General features: G+C 43.8%; 2 protein-coding genes across 3 annotated transcripts in view; one reads left to right on the top strand and one right to left on the bottom strand.

The window, feature by feature from the left end:
• Positions 1-3,949: 3,949 nt before the first annotated feature.
• Positions 3,950-19,922, top strand: ago2 (argonaute RISC catalytic component 2). Of its 2 annotated transcripts, none has more exons than XM_020931170.2 (20): positions 3,950-4,148; positions 5,330-5,377; positions 5,885-6,065; positions 6,139-6,259; positions 6,328-6,509; positions 6,588-6,724; positions 6,793-6,927; positions 7,001-7,088; positions 7,156-7,303; positions 7,387-7,506; positions 7,608-7,730; positions 7,808-7,941; positions 8,522-8,706; positions 8,842-9,001; positions 9,080-9,170; positions 9,246-9,440; positions 9,536-9,670; positions 9,747-9,848; positions 10,589-10,788; positions 11,112-19,922. In XM_020931170.2, exons 1-20 carry the CDS (start codon positions 4,130-4,132, stop codon positions 11,218-11,220), a joined length of 2,613 nt encoding a protein of 870 aa, XP_020786829.1. In that variant the 5' UTR covers positions 3,950-4,129; the 3' UTR covers positions 11,221-19,922. The 2 variants fall into 2 exon arrangements, with proteins under 2 accessions (XP_020786829.1, XP_055013215.1); XM_055157240.1 differs by having other exon boundaries at positions 9,524-9,670.
• Positions 19,923-19,937: 15 nt separating this feature from the next.
• pals2b (protein associated with LIN7 2, MAGUK p55 family member b) overlaps positions 19,938-23,060 on the bottom strand; it is a 57,838-nt gene continuing 54,715 nt past the window's right edge. The window contains exon 13 of the mRNA XM_055157270.1: positions 19,938-23,060. This exon is cut by the window's right edge and continues 42 nt beyond it. Within this exon, the coding sequence (XP_055013245.1) occupies positions 22,926-23,060 (135 nt within the window). The 3' untranslated portion in view covers positions 19,938-22,925.

Genomic DNA, 23,060 nt, shown 5'->3' with positions numbered 1-23,060 from the left:
TTTTGAAACCCACAGATGATGAAGACTGAGCTGTCAGCAGTGTTGGGAAGGTCACCTTTAAAATGTAATCCCCTACAGATTACAGATTACAGATTACACATCACCTCTATTAAATACTTTAGGTGAGTAATGTAATCTGAATACTTTGGATTACTTGATTTGCTGTAATGTCCTGTTAAATCCTGGTTTAGTCCTGGTTTAGATCTAGTTTATAGTAAATGTTCTTCTCTCATTAAATAAACTATGAAACAATTTAAATAACAAACACCTTGATGAAAGTGACGTGAGTGTGTCTTGATGGGACCATTGGAAATCTCTTCGTGGTTTATGTTCTCTAGACATAATTCCCGTTTTTTTTTTTTTTGGATAATTCCCTTGTTTGATCCTGATGAGTCATTTCCAGAGGAACAGTGAAGAAACGAATCATTTTATCCCTTTCAGAGCGTCTAGAACAACCAAATACACAACAAAACCTGCCCATGTTTCTCCGACGCTGCTGAAGTCAGTGACATATCGTGTCCGGTGTCATGGCGGCGTAGGTACTGTTGCTGTAGGGTCACGTGACGGTGCAAAGACTCTGTAGAATACATGGAAATAAAGAAAAAAAATATACAGAATCTTGGTTTTGTTTCTCTCTTTGTTTTCCTCAGAAAGACGATAACTTTAAGAACTTGGGAGTATTTGTGATGTAAACTGGACTTGAGGTTTGAGCGATTATAAATGGAACACTTTATTTTTAAATAAGTGTCTCTGTGTCTAATATAAACGGGCCGATGTTTGTTTCGTTTTTATCGCGTCGTTTGTTTTGCCGTTTATTTCGTCTAAACTAAAAAGCAGTAAATATGTGTGGGCAAAATAGGAAGGACGCGTCTTGTTGTCGTAGAGATTATGAAGTGTTCACTGGAGCTTCAAAGCGAAATTGAGGATTTACATGAAAATAGACGCAGCCCGATGACTTTTGGGTTTGGATAAAACTGAGGAGGAGGTGAATTCTAAAGAGATTTTTTTTTTGAAGACACTGGAAATGAACGGATTTGGGCAGCACTTTTATTGAACAGGCTGAAAAATATGAGGCGAACTCCTTCAACTACTTCAAGAATTAAGAACTGTTCACAATCGTTGGCGGTCCTAGAAAAACGGCGCCCCCTGCCTGAACTCAGAGGCAACAGGCAAGGGCCGATCATTGCCGCTTGCGACTCTAGTCTTCGTGTCGTTGACTTGAGGTTGTAGATTTATTTATTTGTGGTTATTTCCTCTAAAGGGGCGACGCTTTTGAGTTCTTCTCCTAAACTCTCTGTTCCACCTTGTGATGTCATCAGGTGACAGTGTTGGGAAGTTTACTTTTAAAATGTAATCCCCTACAGATTACAGATTACACACCCCAAAATGTAGTTTGTAACAGAATCCATTAAATTACTTAAAGTGAGTAATGTAATCTGAATACTTTGGATTACTTGATATTGTCATGCTTTTAGTCCTTTAGTCCTTTAAAATTAGTCCTGGTTTAGTCCTAGTTTAGTCCTGGTTTAGTCCTGGTTTAGTCCTGGTTTAGTCCTGGTTTAGTCCTGGTTTTAGTTTAGTTTAGTCCTGGTTTAGTCCTGGTTTAGTCCTGGTTTAATCCTAGGTTTAGTCCTGGTTTAGTTTAGTCCTGGTTTAGTCCTGGTTTAGTTTAGTCCTGGTTTAGTCCTGGTTTAGTCCTGGTTTAGTTTAGTCCTGGTTTAGTCCTAGTTTAGTTTAGTCCTGGTTTAGTTTAGTCCTAGTTTAGTCCTTTAGTCCTGGTTTAGTCCTAGTTTAGTCCTAGTCCTTTTAGTCCAGTTTAGTCCTGGTTTAGTTTAGTCCTAGTTTAGTCCTGGTTTAGTTTAGTCCTGGTTTAGTCCTGGTTTAGTCCTGGTTTAGTCCTGGTCCTTTTAGTCCTGGTTTAAGTCCTGGTTTTAATCCTGGTTTAGTCCTGGTTTTAGTCCTGTTTTAGTCCTTTTAGTCCTGCTTTAGTCCTGGTTTTAGTCCTGGTTTAGCCTAAAATGTGAAAACAGTAAAATCCCTCTGTGTAATCCATTTATTTCAACAAAGTAACTGTAATCCAATTACCACTCACTGAAACAGTAACTGTAACTGAATACAGTTACTCATCATTTGTACTCTGATTACTCTGGTGCATGTAATCTGTTACTCCCCGACACTGTCAGGTGGTGATACAGGAAGTGCTCCGCTGTGTTTTTAAACTCCACACACCTTCAGTAGAATCACCTGGATCATTTCAGGTCTGGAACTGCCAAACTCTGTCAACAAAACACAACTGCAGTTCTGTTTGTGACGAGGAAAAATTAGAACAGAAATGAGAAAATAACACAACACGGCTTCTTTAAAACATCTTTTGGTGCAGCGTAAACAACGTTTTTGTTTAATATTAAAGGTTTGTTTGTGTGCTGAGAGACCAGGGCTGAATATCATGAAGAAGTTTAATTTATTGATTTAATTGATTTATTGGTTTATTTATTTTGTGTTCTATGATTTTGTTTTTATTTTATTTTTCTGGTTTTATTATTTTAAGACTAGTATTATTTCAGTAGTTTATTTTATCATCTTATTATTATTGTTGTTATTATTTATTTATATATTTGTGCAGCACTTTGGAAACAGTTTGTTTGTGAAATGTGCGACAGAAATAAAGTGGATTGGATTTTGGATTGAAGAAGTTGCTGATAAAATACAGACAAATTTTGACACAGTGCACTTTCATTTCGGTACAATTCGATACGATATGTTTCAAATCGATTCATTATGATTCAATAAAAAATAATAAGTCATGGCTGTGATACTTAAAGTTTCCATTACACCACTACCTGCGCAAAGAGAACATGAAAAACATCTATTTTAATAATCAAAACAATGAGTTGTAATGGAAAATTGCCGTTCTGTCACAACTGACTTAGAACACACTTTAGAAAAGCAGGACGCGTGGGGGCTGTTTTTAAAGACTCTATTTGACGTACAATATTCTAAACTATTTATTATTATTATTATCTGCGCTGCTGTTGACCTGGACCTGAGCGCAGTGTTTCGTTTCTGTGTATTTTTTATACTGAAATGACAAATAAATTCTAATTCTGAAATAATTTAGTAAAATATACAAAAAAATACTCTCGTCGATATATCGATACAGCAGCCCACAATATCGATACTCTATCATCAAATGAAACGATACGATATCTTGATATTTCAGTATGTTTGCACACTCCTATAAGACACTGCACCAGGCATGTCCAAACTATGGCCTGTGGTCCAAATGCGGCCCTCAGACAATTTTTTCTTGGCCCTCAGGCTCCCAGCTGAATTGGCCCAAATGACTTTGCATCAATTAAAAACTGACTTTTTACTGCACTTTAAAAAAAAAAAAAATCTACCCTGATAAAGCCAATATTTAATATTTAGTTTGTGGTTTTAAGGATCTTAGCATGAATAAAGACTGATGGCTCATTTTAACGTGTTAAACCTGCACATATTTCAATTATTCACTGTATTGAGCATCAGTCTACAGCCCTCGATCGGCCTCTGCTTCATCTGTGTTTAGATATGTGGCCCTTCATGAAAAAAGTTTGGACACCGCTGCACAACACTGACAAAAAAACAACAACAACAACAAAAAACTGTCTGTCGTGTCGCGAACGGCGGCGAAAGTGCTCCGCGCCGCACCACTCCGCTCCGCGCCGCACCTCTCTGCTGTCTGCCGGGGATTGGGGCCGCACCGCTCCGCGCCGCTCCGCTCTGTGTCCGTGTATGGGACCGCGCCGCTCCGCTCCGCGCCGCATCGCTCCGCTGTGTATCGGGGAGATGGGGCCGCTCCGCGCCGCTTCGCTCCGCGCCGCGTCGCGTCGCTGTGTGTCGGGGGGGATGGGGCCGCTCCGCTCCTCTTCGCTCCGCTCCGCGCCGCGCCGCGTCGCTGTGTGTCGGGGGGATGGGGCCGTGCTGAGGACGATGAGCGCCTCGCAACACTTACCTTTCGGATAACTAACACCTCTATTCGTCCGGACACCTTCTCAAAGCTTTGGCCGACGCATGAGTTTGGTCTGAGCGGGACCAGAGTCTAGTGGAGTAACTCTTACGTCCACAAAACGGGCTAAAAGTCGACAAAATGTACCCGAGCGCCGGAGGTAAGCGGAGCGAGCGCGCCGCGGCTCAGCGTTAGCATTAGCACGAGAGGATGCTAACAAAATGAGCGCGCTACTTTAGCCCTTTTTGTCCTTCCACTCGGCTGTAAATACGTCCTTACGGCCGCATTATCGATTCAAACACCGCAGTAAAGCCCTCGTTTGCAGAAAGCGCATTTTGACGGCAGGTTTGTCCGCTGTTTGTGGAGGATTTAGCCGGGACGAGCTAACGATAAGCCAACGTGCAACAAAACAAGCTGTTGTTAGCACAGTTAGCACGGAGCTAGTGTGCGCTCGCGGGCTGCTGGAGCTCACTAAAGCTGCACACTTCACCGCAAAAACCCTCCAAACCTCTCAAACCTCTCATTCATCCTAAACATTACACTTATTCATCTGGTCTGGAGGCGGTGGGATGCGAGCTGTTGCATCATTGAGCTGCTCGGTGTATATTTTGTGTCTCTGATGAGTTTGCCAACACTTTAGCTTTGGTTGTGCAGCAGCAGCTCAAAAGGTAAAAGTGTTTTATGTTTATTTGGATTTTTTTTCCTGAATTAACTCAATGACGAACATCAGTGTTTGACAAGAACAGAGGGTCCACGATGCCCACCGTGGTCTAAAATAAATCTGAAACAAAAAAAAAACAGGCCAAACTTAGACTTTATTTATTCTGTAGTGTTGTTGTTTTAAACATTTGCAGAGGGAACCACATTTCAGCTGCGTTTAGACTTTGTTTTTATCAGCAGAGCCAAAAAGTCATTCACTATATTTATATTTTATTGAACCAAATGATTGAAATGTGTTTGTTTGTGCTGCTTTAGTCACAGAGTTTAACTTTGTGGAAACCCTGCACACAGAACATGTCACTAGAACGTGTGATTCTTCTGATGTTTGACCAAATTTCATAAACACCGTCACGTTTTCTCTTCTCATGCATAGTTTAGATGAGTGTAGATCGTTCTTAAGGTCATTAGATGGTCCCTGTGCTGTCCGAGCGTCCTGAAGGCCACCTCAGGAAAGTGGGTGTCTCTGGGTGAGATTAGCAGCTTGTCCAGAGCGTCTCTGTTGTGCACGATAAGAGGGGTGAAAATGTTGCACCTTATTGTGGACGAAACTGATAACTGCAAACTCTGTGTCCACGTTTAAAAGTTCTGCTGAAAATGCTGATTGTATTTTTTCTGTCGCAGGAGCTGAGATGCTGGAGGGGCCTCGGTCCTCTGGGTCTTTGAGCTCTGGTAAGATTAAAAACAAGAAACATTACGATTTTGCCCAAAGCAAATTTTTCATTTTTGTGCCTTGAAACAGGACTTGTGTAATTTGTGGTGCGTGAGGGGCGTAACTTTTATTTTATAACTCCCTCAACAAGAGGAGAGGACTTTATGTTTTGTCTTCATAAGAAAATACTTTATTTGTCCCATAATAATGAAATTAATTAAAACATAATTTCACCAAACAAACCAATCAGACAATTAACAGCAGTGTTGTGTAAGATGGTCTAAAGAGACAAAGATTTCTGACTTTGTCCAACCAGGAAATCTAAATGTCCTCGATGGGTCTGGATCATCACTGGATCTGCAGACAGAGGAGTTAGAATATTAGAATACAAATGTAGTTACTAGTTGCATTTTCTTTCCATAAAAAAACTTCTCCTGTTTGTCAGTGAAGTATGTCTTGACTAAGTGTTATCTTGAGTATAGGTGTGTGCTGAAGCTGTGTGTTTGACCTGGTCTCTTGTCCTTCAGAGCCCCCTTCCCCTCCTCTACCAGAGTATGTGTTCAAACCCCCTCTGCGGCCGGACTTCGGCACCATGGGCCGGACAATCAAACTTCAGGCCAACTTCTTTGAGATGGAGATCCCCAAAGTGGAGGTGTACCATTACGACATCGACATAAAGCCTGAGAAATGCCCCCGGAGGGTGAACCGGTGAGAGCTGGATCCACCTTCAGGATCTTTAGTCTTTTATTCTCCTTTAACCACTGTCTGTGTTTGTTTACAGTGAAATCGTGGAGCACATGGTCCAGCACTTTAAGACCCAGATTTTTGGAGATCGGAAGCCGGTGTACGACGGGAGGAAGAACCTCTACACGGCTATGCCCCTTCCCATCGGCAGAGAGAAAGTACGTACTGCTGCATTATAAAGTCCGGGTTGAATAGAACATCCCGTGGACGTGTGCCCTGTGCCCAGGTGGAGCTGGAGGTCACCATTCCTGGAGAAGGCAAAGACCGCAGCTTCAAAGTGTCCATCAAGTGGATGTCCTGTGTGAGCCTGCAGGCCCTGCACGAGGCTCTGTCCGGCAGACTGCCCAGTGTCCCCTTTGAGACCATCCAGGCTCTGGACGTGGTCATGAGGCACCTGCCCTCCATGAGGTACATACTACACAAATGTTTCTGTAAAACACATAAGTAAATGTGCAGTCAGAGGTTTACACACTGTGTGTGTTGCAGGTACACTCCAGTGGGGCGCTCCTTCTTCACCCCCTCAGAGGGCTGCTCTAACCCCCTGGGCGGGGGCAGGGAGGTGTGGTTTGGGTTCCATCAGTCTGTCCGGCCTTCTCTCTGGAAGATGATGCTGAACATTGATGGTTGGTGTTTGGTCTCTGTGTGAGTTTCAGTCATATTTCTGTGTGTCTCACCTCTGTGTTTGTTTCAGTTTCGGCCACTGCGTTCTACAAAGCTCAGCCTGTCATCGAGTTCATGTGTGAGGTCCTAGATTTCAAAAGCATCGAAGAGCAACAGAAGCCTCTGACCGACTCCCAGAGAGTCAAGTTTACAAAAGAAATCAAAGGTCAGAACACTGTCTCTGACGACTGTCACTGTGTTTAGTCTAAACGTGGTTTAATATAAGGTGCGTCTCTCAGGTTTAAAAGTGGAGATCACTCACTGTGGGCAGATGAAGAGGAAGTACAGAGTGTGTAATGTGACCCGGCGTCCGGCCAGCCACCAAACGTGAGACTCACATTCAGACAGGAGCAGATCAGCTGCAGACGGACGTTAACATGAGTCTGTTCTTTAGGTTTCCTTTGCAGCAGGAGAATGGGCAAACTATAGAATGCACCGTGGCTCAGTACTTTAAAGACAAGTACAAGCTGATCCTGAGGTACCCCCACCTCCCCTGTCTGCAAGTGGGACAGGAGCAGAAACACACCTACTTACCTCTGGAGGTACAGACCCGGCCTCGCTCTTATTCTCCTCTCTTGGAAATGGACTCTGTTTTAACCAGGTCTCTTAATCTCTCGACTCTCAGGTGTGTAACATCGTGGCCGGACAGCGCTGCATTAAAAAGTTGACTGACAATCAAACTTCAACAATGATCCGAGCTACGGCGCGCTCTGCACCAGACCGACAGGACGAGATCAGCAAACTGGTAAGAATCTGATCATTATTATCGGATCGTTCTCCCAACATGGTTCAGTTGTTTTGAAAAACCAAGCGATGACCCTTTCCCTGATCTCCTCCCCTCTGAAGATGAGAAGCGCTAACTTCAACACAGACCCGTACGTGCGTGAGTTTGGTGTGATGGTGAGGGATGAAATGACAGAGGTGAACGGGCGCGTCCTTCAGGCTCCATCCATTCTCTACGGAGGACGGGTAAGTCTATCATCTCATATCTGTCTGTCCACTAAAGCTCTTTTGTTTGGCGCACACTAAAGTCTTTTCTATTACAGAACAAAGCAATAGCCACTCCGATCCAGGGAGTGTGGGACATGAGGAACAAACAGTTCCACACAGGCATCGAGATCAAAGTGTGGGCCATCGCCTGCTTCGCTCCACAGAGACAGTGCACCGAGCTGCTGCTCAAGTAAGTCCACTCCCACCGTCCTGCTCATACAGAATATACAGATACATATATGTGTGTACTGTGTTCTGTTCAGCAGGCTGAGGAATATTCATGAAGAAACACTTTGTGACGAAGTGTTGAGCAGTTTATATTTAACTATAAAGGGCAAAACTCACATTTTAAGTTTGTCCAAATGGAAAACGATTTGAGACTGAAAGGAGACAGAAATCTGAACTGTTAATCTAAAATAAATATCCTTGCATTTCAGAACATGTTCGCAGAGCTCTAAACGACAAAGTTTGTGAGTTATTTTACATAACAAGACGTCTTATTTAGTTGCCATGTCGTCTTGAAGCCTGTGGGCTTTGCTAATAGTGATAATTCAAAATGTGATTGTGATTTGATTGTAAAACATCTTGCAGCTGCTGTGGTTGAGTCTGTCAGATCAGCTCAGGGTCTTTGGATGTGCAGTCGCGTTCATGCACCAGGGGACAGTGAATGTAGTGAGAGTTTCTGTTGACGTTGGCTGGAATACGTGAACATAAATACCAAGTTTGTATTTTTACTTTTGTTTTAATGTGAGAACAATTGTTTTTTCCAGGGCTTTCACAGACCAACTTAGAAAAATCTCTCGAGATGCCGGCATGCCTATCCAGGGTCAGCCGTGCTTCTGTAAATACGCCCAGGGAGCCGACAGTGTGGAGCCCATGTTCAGACACCTCAAGTACACGTACCAGGGCCTGCAGCTCGTGGTGGTGATCCTGCCCGGGAAGACTCCGGTCTACGGTAAGAAACACAGCCCCAGGGAGTCTTAGTACTACACCAGTGACAGAATGTGTGTACGTGTGTGTGTGCGTGCGTGTGTACACATGTGTGTACATATACATGTGTCATACTGACTGTGCTGCCCGCTCCCTTTAGCCGAGGTGAAGCGTGTGGGCGACACGGTGCTGGGGATGGCCACACAGTGTGTCCAGGTGAAGAATGTTCAGAAGACCACCCCTCAGACCCTCTCCAACCTCTGTCTGAAGATCAATGTCAAACTGGGAGGAGTCAACAACATCCTGCTGCCTCAGGGCAGGTGGGTCCCATGAGCGTCTAAACGTTTTATAAATGAGAGAGTCCTGATCTGACTCTGTGTCTCTTTACTCTGTCCCAGGCCTTTGGTCTTTCAGCAGCCCGTCATCTTCCTGGGAGCAGACGTGACCCACCCTCCTGCAGGAGACGGCAAAAAGCCTTCCATCGCAGCTGTAAGATGTTCACAAAACCTTTTCTCACTGATTCTGTGGACCTACCTGTTGTGTTCTGACTGTGGGTCCTCTCAGGTGGTCGGGAGCATGGATGCTCACCCGAGCCGTTACTGCGCCACAGTGCGGGTACAGCAGCACCGCCAGGAGATCATCCAGGACCTGGCCGCTATGGTCCGAGAGCTGCTCATCCAGTTCTACAAGTCCACCCGCTTCAAGCCCACCAGGATCATCTTCTACCGCGACGGCATCTCAGAGGGACAGTTCAACCAGGTAAAGACGGGGGCACATGCGGGGGGCACACGCGGGGGCACACTTGGACTGGGCATGTGGGTCATACATGATCATTGATGAAGCTGCTGGATCAGGTTCTTCAGCATGAGCTGCTGGCCATCCGCGAGGCCTGCATCAAACTGGAGAAGGACTATCAGCCTGGGATCACCTTCGTGGTCGTGCAGAAAAGACACCACACCAGACTGTTCTGCACCGACAGGAACGAGCGGGTCAGTTACACGTCTGTCAAACACTCAGAGTGTCTCTGTTCTAAACTCATGTTATAAAGTCTCTTTATATCGACAGGTCGGGAAAAGTGGCAACATCCCCGCAGGCACGACCGTAGACACCAAAATAACCCACCCATCTGAGTTTGACTTCTACCTGTGCAGTCACGCCGGCATACAGGTGAGTGTTTACTGTTCTGTTAGAGGCTCTTCCTCCAGCAGAACCATCCACTGTTTATTTAAACGGACAGAGTTTCTGCTGCCGCCGTGTTCCACATACGAAGTGATCATGAGGGCAGCACCAGCTCCCAACGTTTCCAATTCACTTTACTTTGAAAAATAGTTGCCCCTCTGTCTGTAACTGCTGCAGTGACTCTCGTCAGGTCGGGTTTTATTTCACTATTTTGTCCAAAAAAATAAATTCCTATTCCTGCCGTGGAACTGTGCTCCAAATTTGCCCCATAACTGCTCAGCCCCGTGAGCTTCATTTGACTGTAAAACAAAAGTGGGGGACCCCACCCACGTGGGGGGTAAAGTGCGGTAAAGGTGCTCACGTGGGGGGTAAAGGTGCTCTGCTCTGGGGGGGTAAAACTTGTACGTGGGGGGTAAAGGTGGTACGTGGGGGGTAAAGGTGCTCTTGTACGTGGGGGGTAAAGGTGCTCTTGTACGTGGGGGGTAAAGGTGCTCTTGTACGTGGGGGGGTAAAGGTGCTCTTGTACGTTTGGGTGTACGTGGGGGGTAAAGGTGCTCTTGTACGTGGGGGGTAAAGGTGCTCTTGTAAAATGTGGGGGGGTAAAGGTGCTCTTGGGGGGGTAAAGGGTGTGTTTGTGGGGGGGTAAAGGTGCTCTTGTACGTTTGGGGGGGTAAAGGTGCTCTTGTACGTGGGGGGGTAATGGTGCTCTTGTGTGGTGTTCTGTGCAGGGCACCAGTCGACCGTCTCACTATCACGTGCTGTGGGACGACAACCACTTCTCGTCAGACGAGCTGCAGGTGCTCACCTACCAGCTGTGCCACACTTACGTCCGCTGCACACGCTCGGTCTCTATCCCCGCCCCCGCCTACTACGCTCACCTGGTGGCTTTCAGAGCACGATACCACCTGGTGGACAAAGAGCACGACAGGTGAGTCGCCCCAAGAGCACACTGCACACTGCACACTCCACACTGCACACTGCACAACTGCACACACTGCACAACTGCACACTGCACACACTGCACACTCCACACTGCACACCCACACTGCACAACTGCACACTGCACACACACTGCACACTGCACACACACCACACTGCACACGCCACACAGCACACTGCTGTGGTTCTGTTGATTTAAAAGTGTGAGTGTTCTAAATGTTTGAATCATTTCTACCTGAGGGGTTGAACAGAACACAGTCTGTAGTTTTTGTGTGAAGTTGACCAGTGTTTGTGTTTGTGTTTTTGTTGCAGTGCGGAGGGCAGCCACACGTCTGGACAGAGTAACGGCCGAGACCACCAGGCTCTGGCCAAAGCCGTGCAGATCCACCAGGACACCCTCCGAACCATGTACTTCGCCTGAAGGTCTCATATCACAGAAGTATGAACAAGAGACCAACAGAAACTCAAACCTTTTACTTTCACTTGAACATGCGTTAGCATCACCGCTCTGAGGGAAAAAGTCCAACCTAACAATCTTAGTGTCAAAAGTAGCTGGGCCTGTGTGGAGCTGAGTCTGTGGCTCAGCTGCTGTTTGTGTTCCATTTGAAGCGTTTGGTGCTCTTACACTTGGGGAGGGTTCATTGCCTAAGGTTTGTCTGTGACGTTACAATTTAATTTATCAGCCAATCAAAGACGAGTGCACTGACTGTCAGGACAAGAGTACTTGTATGTGCGTTTGGGCACTGTGTGCTGAAGTGCCATTTCACGCCCTCTGTGTTTATGTCCAACCCTCTGACCCCTGCGGCCCCTGATTGGCCCCAGTATTCTCATGCCAAATCTCTGAGGCTCTAGAGCAGAGGTGTGGGACTGGCCCCTCCAGCTCCTCCTCCAGTCTGAGCCATGTTCTTAATCATCTCCAGTCTGTCTCTAGTCTGTCTGTTACAGTTCTGTGTGTAGCAGACACATTTAGGCATTTTACACACTTAAGTTTCCTAATTTAATTTCTATCATGTCTTGGGGTCCTATGGGCTGTGTACTGTCAGTGGTTCAGATGTGTGTGTGTGTGTGTGTGTGTGAGGCTGAGTTTTAACTGAGTAATTCCCCAGTTGCAGCACACAAGTTTTTGTTTTATGCAAATGACTTTTTGGAGTCTTTATACTCTTAGAATAGTACTGTTGGTAATAAGGTATATTTTAAATAAGCTTTCAGTAAAGGCTGCTGAAAATATAGATTTGTACAAAAAACTGGCCCACAAGTAGCCCAAGGCTACACTCCTATTTGTCTACACATTTGAAATGCAAATCTTCTCTTGCCTTGAAAGACTTTGACAGTCTTGAGTAATAAAATCAGACATTTCCTAATAAGGCGTTAAAGGTCTGGCTACATGTACATGAGCATTTCACACAAACGGGTTTGTGCCTGTGTCTGAAACTCTCCATGTCTAATATCTGTACAATAGAACACATCATCTGAGCGCCACAGGCTGTTTGTGCCCGGGCCTCGGTGGTCCCGCGCGGGGCCCCGGGCCTCGGTGGTCCCGCGCGGAGCCCCGGGCCTCGGTGGTCCCGCGCGGGCCCCGGCCTCGGTGGTCCCGCGCGGAGCCCCGGGCCTCGGTGGTCCCGTGTGGAGCTCTGATCTGGAGCTGGAGACTGTGTGAGGTGTTGCTGTACATGTAGCGTCAGTGTGAGTCCTAAGATAAGCTGGTGAATGTTGATGTAGTCTTTGAGTGGAGAAGTCTACATACTCGATCTATGCATCGTTTGTAACCAAGAGATTGACTGTGTGTCTGTGCGCCTCGTTCAGGGTTTGTTTCCTCCTTTTTAGAGCCTCTTGAGTTTTAGTCCGGTGCTTTTGTAGTTTCCTCGTGGTGTGGAAGGTGAACGTGCTCGTTTGTACAGTAGATTTTTATGGCTTCATCTTTTCTAACAGTCTTTCCTAGCCAAACAAGATTACGCTCTTTGTTAGTAATAAAACACAAGCACAATAAGATTCTTGGTGCTAAAAGTTCTCAGTAGAACTGCCCCATCACTGGTCCACACGGCGCCCCCTGTGATTACGCTTCATGTTTTCTCTCCTGGGCATTCTGAACTGGCACTTGGCGCTGCCATGCTGTGAGTGTGGCTCCCCCTGGTGGAGGTATGGCAGACCGGACGCACTTTTGGAGCAGAGGTGGTTGTCGTCGTGTTGGGGCTGTAGGAGCAGAGAGGTGCTGGAGCCTGGGGTAATTGTGTGGAAATGGCTGTAGGTCCTACCTCTTGTTACCTGTTCTAGTGTTATGGTAACATCGCACTACGGGCCATTTCGGCATAATTACCCCCCCAGACAGCGGCGTAGTGACCCCCCCAGACCGGGCACTGCTCTGAGCGTTTAGAGGAGTCCTGTTTGGATCTGAAGCCTTGAGCTGTTTGACCAAATAGTGTTTTTGTCCTTCTCGCGTCCCTTTTTGATTCTATGCACCAGTGAAAGCTCTTCAGATTTCACCCGCGCACTGAAAACGTCTCACATGAATCTTCTAGTTCGAATCTTTATCCATCACTTTAGCCCTCACAGAACTGCCAACGCTTTTCACGCGAGATCTAACGGAGCAGAGCGGGGTGTTTCATCGAGACTCGGCCGTGTATACGACTAAAGCAGCTGCTGTTTCACTACTGGACTGCGTGGAAAACAAAAATGTGGAAAATTCTTCAAACATTTGGTCTTAATTTCTTCCGTAAGTTTCTGATAATTTGATCTTTTTCATACATATTTTCAAATTCTCTCCTGTTTCACAAATCCTCATCTACAGATCAAGTCACAAAAAGGTGATTATCATGATTTTATTTTAGTTTCCATGATTTCGCAGTCCCACGTGAGTCTGCGCCGCCCTCTTCATGTCACACCCCTGCTCTTCCTCCTCTTCTTCGAACGGCCCACACTCGGGGACTCTCCGATCTTTAAGTGTGGAGCGTGTCGGTAAATCCCACCGCAGCGTTCGGCACTTTTCCCTGCACCTTTTTTTTTTTAGAGCCGTGGAGCAGTTTGTGCATTTCCTCTTTACAAAAAACATTTGACAATATTGCACTAAAGGAGAACGGACCCAGGCAGCTGATGCAAACTTAGGAGGAGGACGGATTCAAGTGTCTCGGAGGTGTTGAGTCGACCGGAGGGGTCAGAGCGCGGCGCTGTTCCCGCCAGTTCAACGTGGCATCAGTTATATCACAGTTTTATCTTTAAAGGAGACAGATTTTTGCTTTTTTCATCTCAGAGTTGTATTTTTATTCATTCTCGCAGGTTTAGTCTCATTCACACTCGCAGCCCGACTCAGAGTTTACCGGATTTTTACCAGAACAGAGTCATTTTCTTGCATTTCTGATCTGGCAATTTCCCAGGTAAGTTACAGAGAATATTCAGGGAACTCTCACGCGTGAATAAAACCTGAAAATGACCAGTAGCGCAGGTCGGTTTCCTCGGTTCCTCTGCCGGTGACGTTCTCACTCGCACAGATTTAAATGACAAAGCAGCGTTTGTTGAGTGTGCGAGAGCAGAGACACCTGATCTCAACCGATACCAGCGCGGAGACTCAAACATTTCCCTCCTTTTAAACGAAAATGACACAAAACTGGTCCAAACGAATTCAGAGATAAATAAGAGCTACAGAACAGCTTTAGGGAAATGCAAATTCAAACTTTATGAGACTTTCCGTACCGATTATGAGCAGTAAATATTTTTTTTACGTCCGGATATTGGCTGAAACGATATCCGATCCAGCAAAACCAATATCAGATCGGTGCAATCCTATTCCAGGTCCGTGTCCGATTTTGTTCCTTCTAAACTACAACATCTGAGTGAAAAAAGCAGAGTTTGTCGTCTTTAATAGTTTTCTGGCTCTTCTTTGTGTCCACGTGAACTGGCGCGTGCGGCCGAGACTCGGACACTCGGCGCCGAACGACCGTGTGTGTGATTGTGCGTTTTGACTTTAAGTGAACTCACCAGCCTGAACTTTTGAAACTTTGAGGTGCTCTCCCTCCTCCTCCCCCCGTTACCTCACCCGCTCCGGGGAAGGACGCTCTGACATATCAAACCAGGGGCGGGCGATATCGCAAACTCAGCCTCTACGATCTCAACTTTTATCACTGCGCAAATACAGATCCGTAAAATCGAAAAACGCCGACTGTGTGACGTTTCTTGTGGAGAATTCGCAGCGTTCTGGCCTCCGCCTCGAATCGGCTCTATTCACGCTTACGGAAGAAGTTCGGAAACATGCGGGCGACGACTTCCAGTTTATTTCCCGACTCTGGGCACGTGACAAAACAATAAAACCGTGGATTGAGCAGCAGCGTTTTCACAACCTGCCAAAGTTTTCCACGGGGAACGGGACTCTAATCGCGTCTTCAGCGTCACTTTGAGGCAGCTGTTGATCTGACGAACATAACTGAACGCTGCAATGACGTGTTTTTTAAGTTTCACAAATTATAATGCACAAATGAGTAGGCAGTTTATAAAAGGAAAAAATACAGTGACATCTAGATGAAGACTTTCGCCAACTGAGCCCGAAGGAAGTCGTCACCCGCGTGTTTCCAGACGCCTTCCGGTTTCGTGATTAGAGCCGATATTCCACAGCGTCGGGTTAAGCGTGACGTCGCTTCCGAGTCCGAGGCGCAGCAGCTGATTGAAAAACGAAGGACGTTTTTGTTTACAGTTTACAAAACATCTTACGTTAAAAAGGGACTGCTCCACCTCACAGTTAAGTCTACTGTCGGGTCGAGGTAAGAAGCTGTGACTTTATCAGGGAGAACAGACGTCCCTGTGTCTCCTGTCCCAACAGATTTATCCAAAACCACTGATAAGTTTAAATTTTATACAAGAAATGTCCATATTTTTGGCCAGTTTGATCCCTTCCAGCAGTAAAGAGAAGCATTTGTTTCAGTAAAATTTACTTAAAAACGACCAAAACACAAAGAAAATGTGACTCTACTGACTCACGTTTGTCATAAATGGTCTCTGCTGAACATTTTCCTCAATCATGTACTCGTTTCACAATTTTATTATTACTAAACACCAAAAAAACGTGAATGTCAGTGTTTTTTTTATTTTGAAATTCTCATCGATACAGTTTGTGGTTAAACATGCGCAAGGAAATCGAAACCCAAAGCTGGAAAAAAATGAGCCGTGAATTTGCCGCTTGGACTCGGAAGCGACGTCGTTTACCTTAAGACACGCAGGTCTGATCTGTGGAGAGGCGTGCCCCCTCACCGCGAAGAATAAAATGTTCTTTGAGGTGTTTTTGAGCCGTAAAAACGCCTTTTAGTCAAGCAGGTGGCCGATCTTCCACCAGAAACTTTACACAGCGCACCTTAGACCCGTAGACCAATAAAAGGACAACGGTGTTTTCACGTTTAAATCTCCGTCTCCGAATGAACAAATCCTCGTAAACTCTTGTCGTATCCCCCGCCCCTCCCCTTTTTATCAAATCGTATTCTGATCGACGCAAACGAGACAAACTAATGTAACTCTTTCCCGGCTTTCCGTGTCTTTCGCGCCGTCTTTTGCTCCAACGTCTGTAGATAAAGCTTTGAGTAGACGCCGTGTTTTCCGAAGTCTTTCTTACTGAATGTAATCTGAGCCTCTGCGGTCTCTGTGTGCACGTCTGCCCCCCCCCCCCCGTCCTTCGTCCTTCGTCCGTACACGACCGTTTGCGAATCTCTAAGCGGCCGTTTTTCCGTTTTCATCACTCTCGCTTTTTTGGAAATCTTACTTTTGAATCGTTTTTACTCCACTTCAGTTTACTTGTCTTATTTTATCGGCCAAAGCTGCAACCCGAAAATCTGAAAGCAGGTTTAAAATAATTCTTTTTTTTATTATTATTATTATTATTATTATTACTTCGTCGTCATGAAAATCTTCTGGGCTTGTGTCTATCGTCGTATTTTTAGCCCGATTTTTTTTTTTTTACGTTTACGTATTCACCAAGTTCTATCTTCGGCAAAGCCTCATAACTTTACGAACATTTGACGCATTAAAGTCCATTTTTTGATGCTACCTCAGCGCAGTGTCAGGTGCTACCCAAGCTCAGCCCGGTTTTTAACTTCGTACTACAAAAAAAAATCTACCAAAACTTTACAATATAGGCACCTTTTCCGATCTGTCGACAAATACACGAGGCTTTGCTAGTGGATCTGCTCGCTGTGGTTACATTTTAGGGACCAAATATCGACATTTTTCTATTTTTTTCGTTTTAAAATTTCTGTTCCGAGCACAATCACGTCGAGGTCAACGCTGTCTGTGCCATCGTTTTATCGTCATTCAGCAATAACGTGCGTGTTGCGATGTAAAGTTTAGGCGTTTTTAGTCTCGCAAAAAAAATAAAAAATTCCGAATCAGTTTTTTTTTTTTTTTTTTTATGTTCTCGTGTTTTAAATTCACGACGCTTTTTTTTTTGTCCGACCATCACCGCTATGTTTTAAAAAATGGATGAAATGAGTTACAAAAGGTTTCTATGGTTACGCTGGTTCTCAAACGGCGACGCGTGGGGAGTTTCGTTTAAGATTCGAAGACGTTTTAGATTCGGAAATGGCAGAAATTTCGATCCCGACACGGCCGAGAACCGCTTTCACACGTCCGGGAACGTTTTCAGTTTTAATTTCAGTTTGATTTCCGGCACAAAAATAGCCTTAAGTCGTCAAACACGCAAATATATTTCTAATTTTTTAACATTTTAAGAGCCATCATGTTTGATTTTATACCGATTTCCCCCTAAATCATGAATGCAATAACCTCTGAACCTTGAATCCGTTTCGGCAGCGCTTCTTTTTTTTTTTTTTTTTTGTATGTCGTTTTTGTTTTTCGCTCGTGATAATTGACAAAAGGGAATGGTCGCGCGTTTTATCCCGAGCATTGTACAGCAGGAGGTCCAGATGTGGCAGATGTCTGTAGTGGTCCGCGTGCCTTGTCAGTCCCCTCGGCTCCTCCCGTCCCGTTTCCCCGTTTCCCCCGTCCCCCTTCGGCTTCGGTTCCCCTTTAACTCTGGTCCCCGCCCGGTCGGATCTGCCACGCCGTCGAGAAAATAAAGCCAGTTTCGTAAAGACCATGCAACCCCGCGTGTAGATGCTGCAAAGAACCATCAGTATTTTTGTTTTGCACTTTCGAAAGCAGACTCAAATCATGTCTACCCATTTTGAATTTGGGTAAAAAGAAAAAAAAAAAATAATGAACTGACGAGGTATTTTTCTTCTATCAATAGGACTTGTACGGAATATTATGAGTTTTGAAGAGCTTTTCTAAAAGTTGGATTATATCTATATATTCATAAGTACCTCATAAGCCTGATATATGCTGCAATCACTTGTTTCTTTTGTATCTTCATTTTGTCCAAGTCTGATTTTGGAATGGAGGGTTCGGGGCATCCGCGGCCGCTCTCGCAATTTTTATTTATTATTATTATTCGTGGCCAAAAAAACGCGCAAAAAAATATTTATGCAATTTTTACGGAGCGAATGAATTTTTTGCAAATTAAAGAAAATGAAATATCAATTTTTCTTTTTTTTTTTTTTTTTTTTTTAATCATGTGAATATGCAAAATCTGAATATTTATTTTCAAAAATTTGTAAAAAAAAAAATTCTTGCTTCAGTCAGTTTTTACTTGTCTTACTTCAATGGCCAAAGCCGCAACCAGAAAATCTGAAAGCGGAATTTAAAAAAACATAAAAATTCTCTGGGCTTTTTTTCTCTCATATTTTTAGCCCGATTTTTACATTTACATAATCAAAATTCTTTCTTTCAAAAAGCCAAATAACGGGACTTTATTTTCGAAAATGTTAAACGAGGAAAATTGGGAATAATATTTGCAAAAAAAAGTGATTTTTCTACAACTTTTGATCTCACTCGGTAGTTTTTTGTATTTTTTATTTTTTTTTCTCAGAATTTCAGGCCCGATCGCAGTGTTTAATTTTTAATTATTATTTTTTTAAACGTGCGAATCGAAACCGGGCCGTTCCAGACTGGACTGACTCAGACGTGACTCTAAAGGGCTGCTCCCTCCAAAGCCACTGCCCGCTGCACCTTTGTCTTAACGAAAGATTTGGCCTTAAAAAAAAAAACACTACAAACCACCACACTTTTTTTTTTTTTTTTTTTTTGCTTAGATTGTCTCTCTGAAGTTCAATATTTCCTTTTCGTCACGTGATCTACCTCCAGAATGTAGGAGCAGACCTGGACCCTGCTCCACCGACAATCACCAGATTTACCACGATTAAAAAGGTCAATTATTGTACATTTATCAAATTTACTCCAAGAAATGTATTAAGTTGCGTTGCGAGGTAAGAAAAAGACCATTTATAACCTCAAAACCTTTTTCAGCAACGCTTCAGAATGTTACTAATCAAATGTTTATTTTATTTTATTTTGATTTATTTATCTAGAATGTGTTTTTCTTTTAAAATCTCTTCACAAAGTTCAGAATTTATTTTATTTTTTTTTTAATTCATGGATTCCAAGTTCCTGTTTAACATTTTAAAACCTTTCACCGTTCGAAAAAGATATTAGACTAGTCAGTTTTAAATGAATCGCCATGGCAACGGTCCTAATTTTTCCAATTTTTAATCATTCTGAAACCTTTTTACAATCTTTGCTGCAATGTTTGACCTTTTTACACTCCATTAATTCATTCAAAAATATTCCAGGACTCTTGGTTTTTACCGGCCCTTTAAACGCATTTTCGTATTAATTTTTATTCCGAAGCCATTATGTAAAAAACCAGTGACCAAAGTCGACCAAAAGCTCGTCGCGGCGCCTCGAACCCTCCACGTAGTGATCTCTCTTTTTTCTTTTTTCTCTCTTCTCTCGCTTTCTTTTTCCTCTCCTCCGTTTTGAAAACCATGACATGCCAAAAGTGATGTTCATTCCTTTTCCGAGGCTTTGTTTCGCTCCCGATCCGACGCTCCGCTCCTCTTCCTGTTTGTAAGCGTACATTTCCTTTTTATTATTATTTGAAAATGTTTAGTCTCCATGTTATTGCGATTAAAATGCTTACAGAACACGAGATGCTGTAAAACCCCGTTAGGACATAATGTGAATACGTATCACTTCATAGTTCACTCTTTGGCTTGACTGTAAGTTGCGTTAATTAATAAAAATGTTGGAAAATGAGCTTCTGTTTCTGGGTTGTTGTTTTTTTTTAATTTTTATTATTTATTTATTATTAGAAAATCAGCAGAAGTTTAAAGTTCTGACATTCACAAAGCAGATGCATAGGTTCGTATTTGGTGACGGGTAAAACACAAAACAGGTGAGTGGACGAGCTCAAACGCAGCACCAAAGAAAAGGGGTTTGGCGAATTTAAAGGCGCATTGCGGAACTTTCCCGCTCGTTTCTATGGATTTACGCCATCGCTCTGCCTTAAAAGTTCCACAGTGTGACATTAAAATGGCTTTTAGAGCTCAGAAAAAACCTCGAAAGAACAAACACTCTGACCCAGATCTGACCTAAAACTTGGTCTCCGTGGAGATGGAAAGGTTTAATGCCGTACTGCGGAACATTCCAGACCAAGAAACGCACCAGGAAAGTTTCGCAATTCAGCTTTTAAGTTTGCCCAAAGGTCCAGACACTTCAAAATGAAAAGAAAATGTAAGAAGAAATACTCTAAAACTCTTGGGACAGTTCAGTATTTTACAATTCAACACAGAAGTAGGTCGTATTTTAAAAGTACTTTACCTTTACTTCTACTTTAGTAATGTTTGTGGAGTGAGTTTGAAGTGATAAAAACGTCATGAGACAATCTGAAATTATTCTGAACTTTTGTTTCTTGCAGCTCTTTCATATCGGATTTAGTTTGTCTAATTTTTGTGTCTCTTTGAAAACTTTTGTGCTTTAAAATTTTGTCCTCCTTATTTATAATTGGAAGTTACATCCACACAGTTATTCTAGTCGTTTTTTCACCTAAAATACCTGCTGATAATCTTCCAGACTCACTATTATTACAGTAAAGTAGGTTTTTTGTGGAGCTTTTCTAAAATACTTGAACTATCCCAGAGTCAAATCTACAGAATCTACTTTGGAGTAAGACTGAGGATGGGACGAGACACGAGACTGGGTCCACGAGAACGAGACAAAACGAGATTTTAACATCATTTCTAACCTATAAATTGTCCGATTTCGTTCCCAAATTGTCTTCAGACTTTGTATTTACTTCATTTCATATTTTTGTTGTCGTTCCAGCACAGTTTTTTGGAACCACAGCTTCTCAAAAGATGCAACCCACCAGCACTGAACGTTTTTGTTTTTTTTTGTCTAATCTAAATTTATTTTTCTCTTGTGGCACGAGGTCTTGTCCCATCCCGAAGTTCAACCAGGTTTTACCATCAGAAAATTGAGAGTTTTGACACATTTTACACTCAAATGAAAGCAGGAGATTTGTGTTTTGAACAGTTGTTTAAGTTTTTGTCTACACGTCCAGTGACAACTACAAAAAAAAAAAGAAAAACAAGGAAAAATCTGCGACACACAGGCGTCCGTCACTACGTTCACATGCACCCTGGATCTCAGTTTAACACATCGTATCGTCTTTTTCTAATTAAATATTTACGTTGCCTCAATCCCAAATGAAAAATGTGGAGATGATCCATTTGAAATATAGAAATTTGTCTATTTATATAATTATTTAAACAGAAAAGGATCACCCACGCTCACTTAGATGGATAAAGTTTAAGATTTAAAAGCTGTTTTTTTGAAGGAGCCGTCAGACGAACAGAGTTGGGAAGTTTATTTTACTTTTAGTCCTGGTTTAGTCCTGGTTTAGACCTGGTTTAGTCCTGGTTTAGTCCTGGTTTAGTCCTGGTTTAGTCCTGGTTTTAGTCCTGGTTTAGTCCAAAATGTGAAAACAGGAAAATCCCTCCATGTAATCCATTTATTCCAACAAAGTAACTGTAATCCAATTACCACTCACTGAAACAGTAACTGTAACTGAATACAGTTACTCATCATTTGTACTCTGATTACTCTGGTACAGGTAATCTGTTACTCCCCAACACTGCAGATGAACCCCAGAAGTTTGTGATTCCGTTTAGTTTTCTGGGCTGGAGGGACGTTAATCCAATTCTCCAGAAACTCGGTTCAACGGCTCTTGTCCAGGTTTATAATGGGACAAATCTCAGTCTGAGTTCTGCGCCCGTGAACGTCGTGACGGTTCAGTGTTAAAGTTCGTGACACTGGCGAGCGGCGTTTTTACAAACGAGACAAAACGTGAGACGATAGTGGAACATAACGTCTAAACAGAGTGACCAGACGTCCCCAAAAACTTCGATTTGTCAAGAAATGTCCTGATTTTTGACCAATTTGCTCCCTGCCAACAGTAAAAAGAGACGCACACTGACATTTGTTTTGGTAAAATACAGAAAAGCTGATTAAAAACAACCAAAACACAAAGAAAATTGAGTGTAGAACAGTTTTCCTTAATTTCGCACTCATTTTACAATTTTATTATTACCAACCACCAAAAAAAAACAAAAAACAAGAGTGTCCCAGCTTTTTTTAATTTTTATTTTGAAATCTTGAAATCTGGTCAGCCTACGTCTAAAGTCTCCTTAAAGACACCACGAAGCGAACACAGCGTGAATATCTAAAAATCTAACACAAAACTCTAACAAAACTCTAACAAAACTCTAACTCTATCCAAACCGAAACAATAAATAAAAGAAGAGACACGACCCACATGGACCCGTTTACTTCACTCAAACTCCAGTAGAAAGTTTCATAAAAAGTTATAAAATAAATAAGCGCTTTTTCCCTTTGAGTAGAAAACCTTTTGTGCCGCCAGAGGAATGTTTGCGTCCCGGTCGGGGGCCCCACAGAAGACTCAGGGGCCCCTGGATGGAGTTGGGAACCTTCCGTAGACCGAGTTGACCAAGCTCCTGGATGGTACTGGAGGGCCCCTGAGCGCACCGGGCTCCTAAATGTCTTTCTTTAAAGGGTCCAGGATTTAGTGGGGCCCCTGGATGATGTTGGGGGCCCCTCAGTAGACTCAGTTCACCACTCCGTTGATGGAATTGGAGGACCGTGAGATCACCGGACCCGTGGATGACAGCAAGGGGCCCCCGGGTGACGTTATGGGGCCCTGGGATGTCTCGGGGGCCCCTGGACGGCGTCGGGGGCCCCTCAGTAGACCCAGTTGACCGGGACCCACTGCGGCTCGCCGGTGAGCTTGTCGACGGCGGCCTGCAGAGCGTCGAAGGCTCCGTCCAGGTTGTCGTTGGTGATGGTCAGATCGAAGTAGTGACTGTACGAGCGCTG

This window comes from Boleophthalmus pectinirostris, unplaced genomic scaffold (assembly GCF_026225935.1).
Source record: "Boleophthalmus pectinirostris isolate CB_2022bp ecotype Guang Dong unplaced genomic scaffold, ASM2622593v1 HiC_scaffold_21, whole genome shotgun sequence".
Lineage (NCBI taxonomy): Eukaryota > Metazoa > Chordata > Actinopteri > Gobiiformes > Gobiidae > Boleophthalmus > Boleophthalmus pectinirostris.
This window is presented reverse-complemented; position numbering and strand designations above follow the sequence as displayed.

Bases quoted from the DNA above. Each gene is read 5' to 3' on its own strand.
- ago2 (XM_055157240.1), top strand. The intron at 6,066-6,138 runs GTGAGAGCTGGA...GTTTGTTTACAG, and splicing joins TGCCCCCGGAGGGTGAACCG to TGAAATCGTGGAGCACATGG. The intron at 7,304-7,386 runs GTACAGACCCGG...CTCGACTCTCAG, and splicing joins ACACCTACTTACCTCTGGAG to GTGTGTAACATCGTGGCCGG.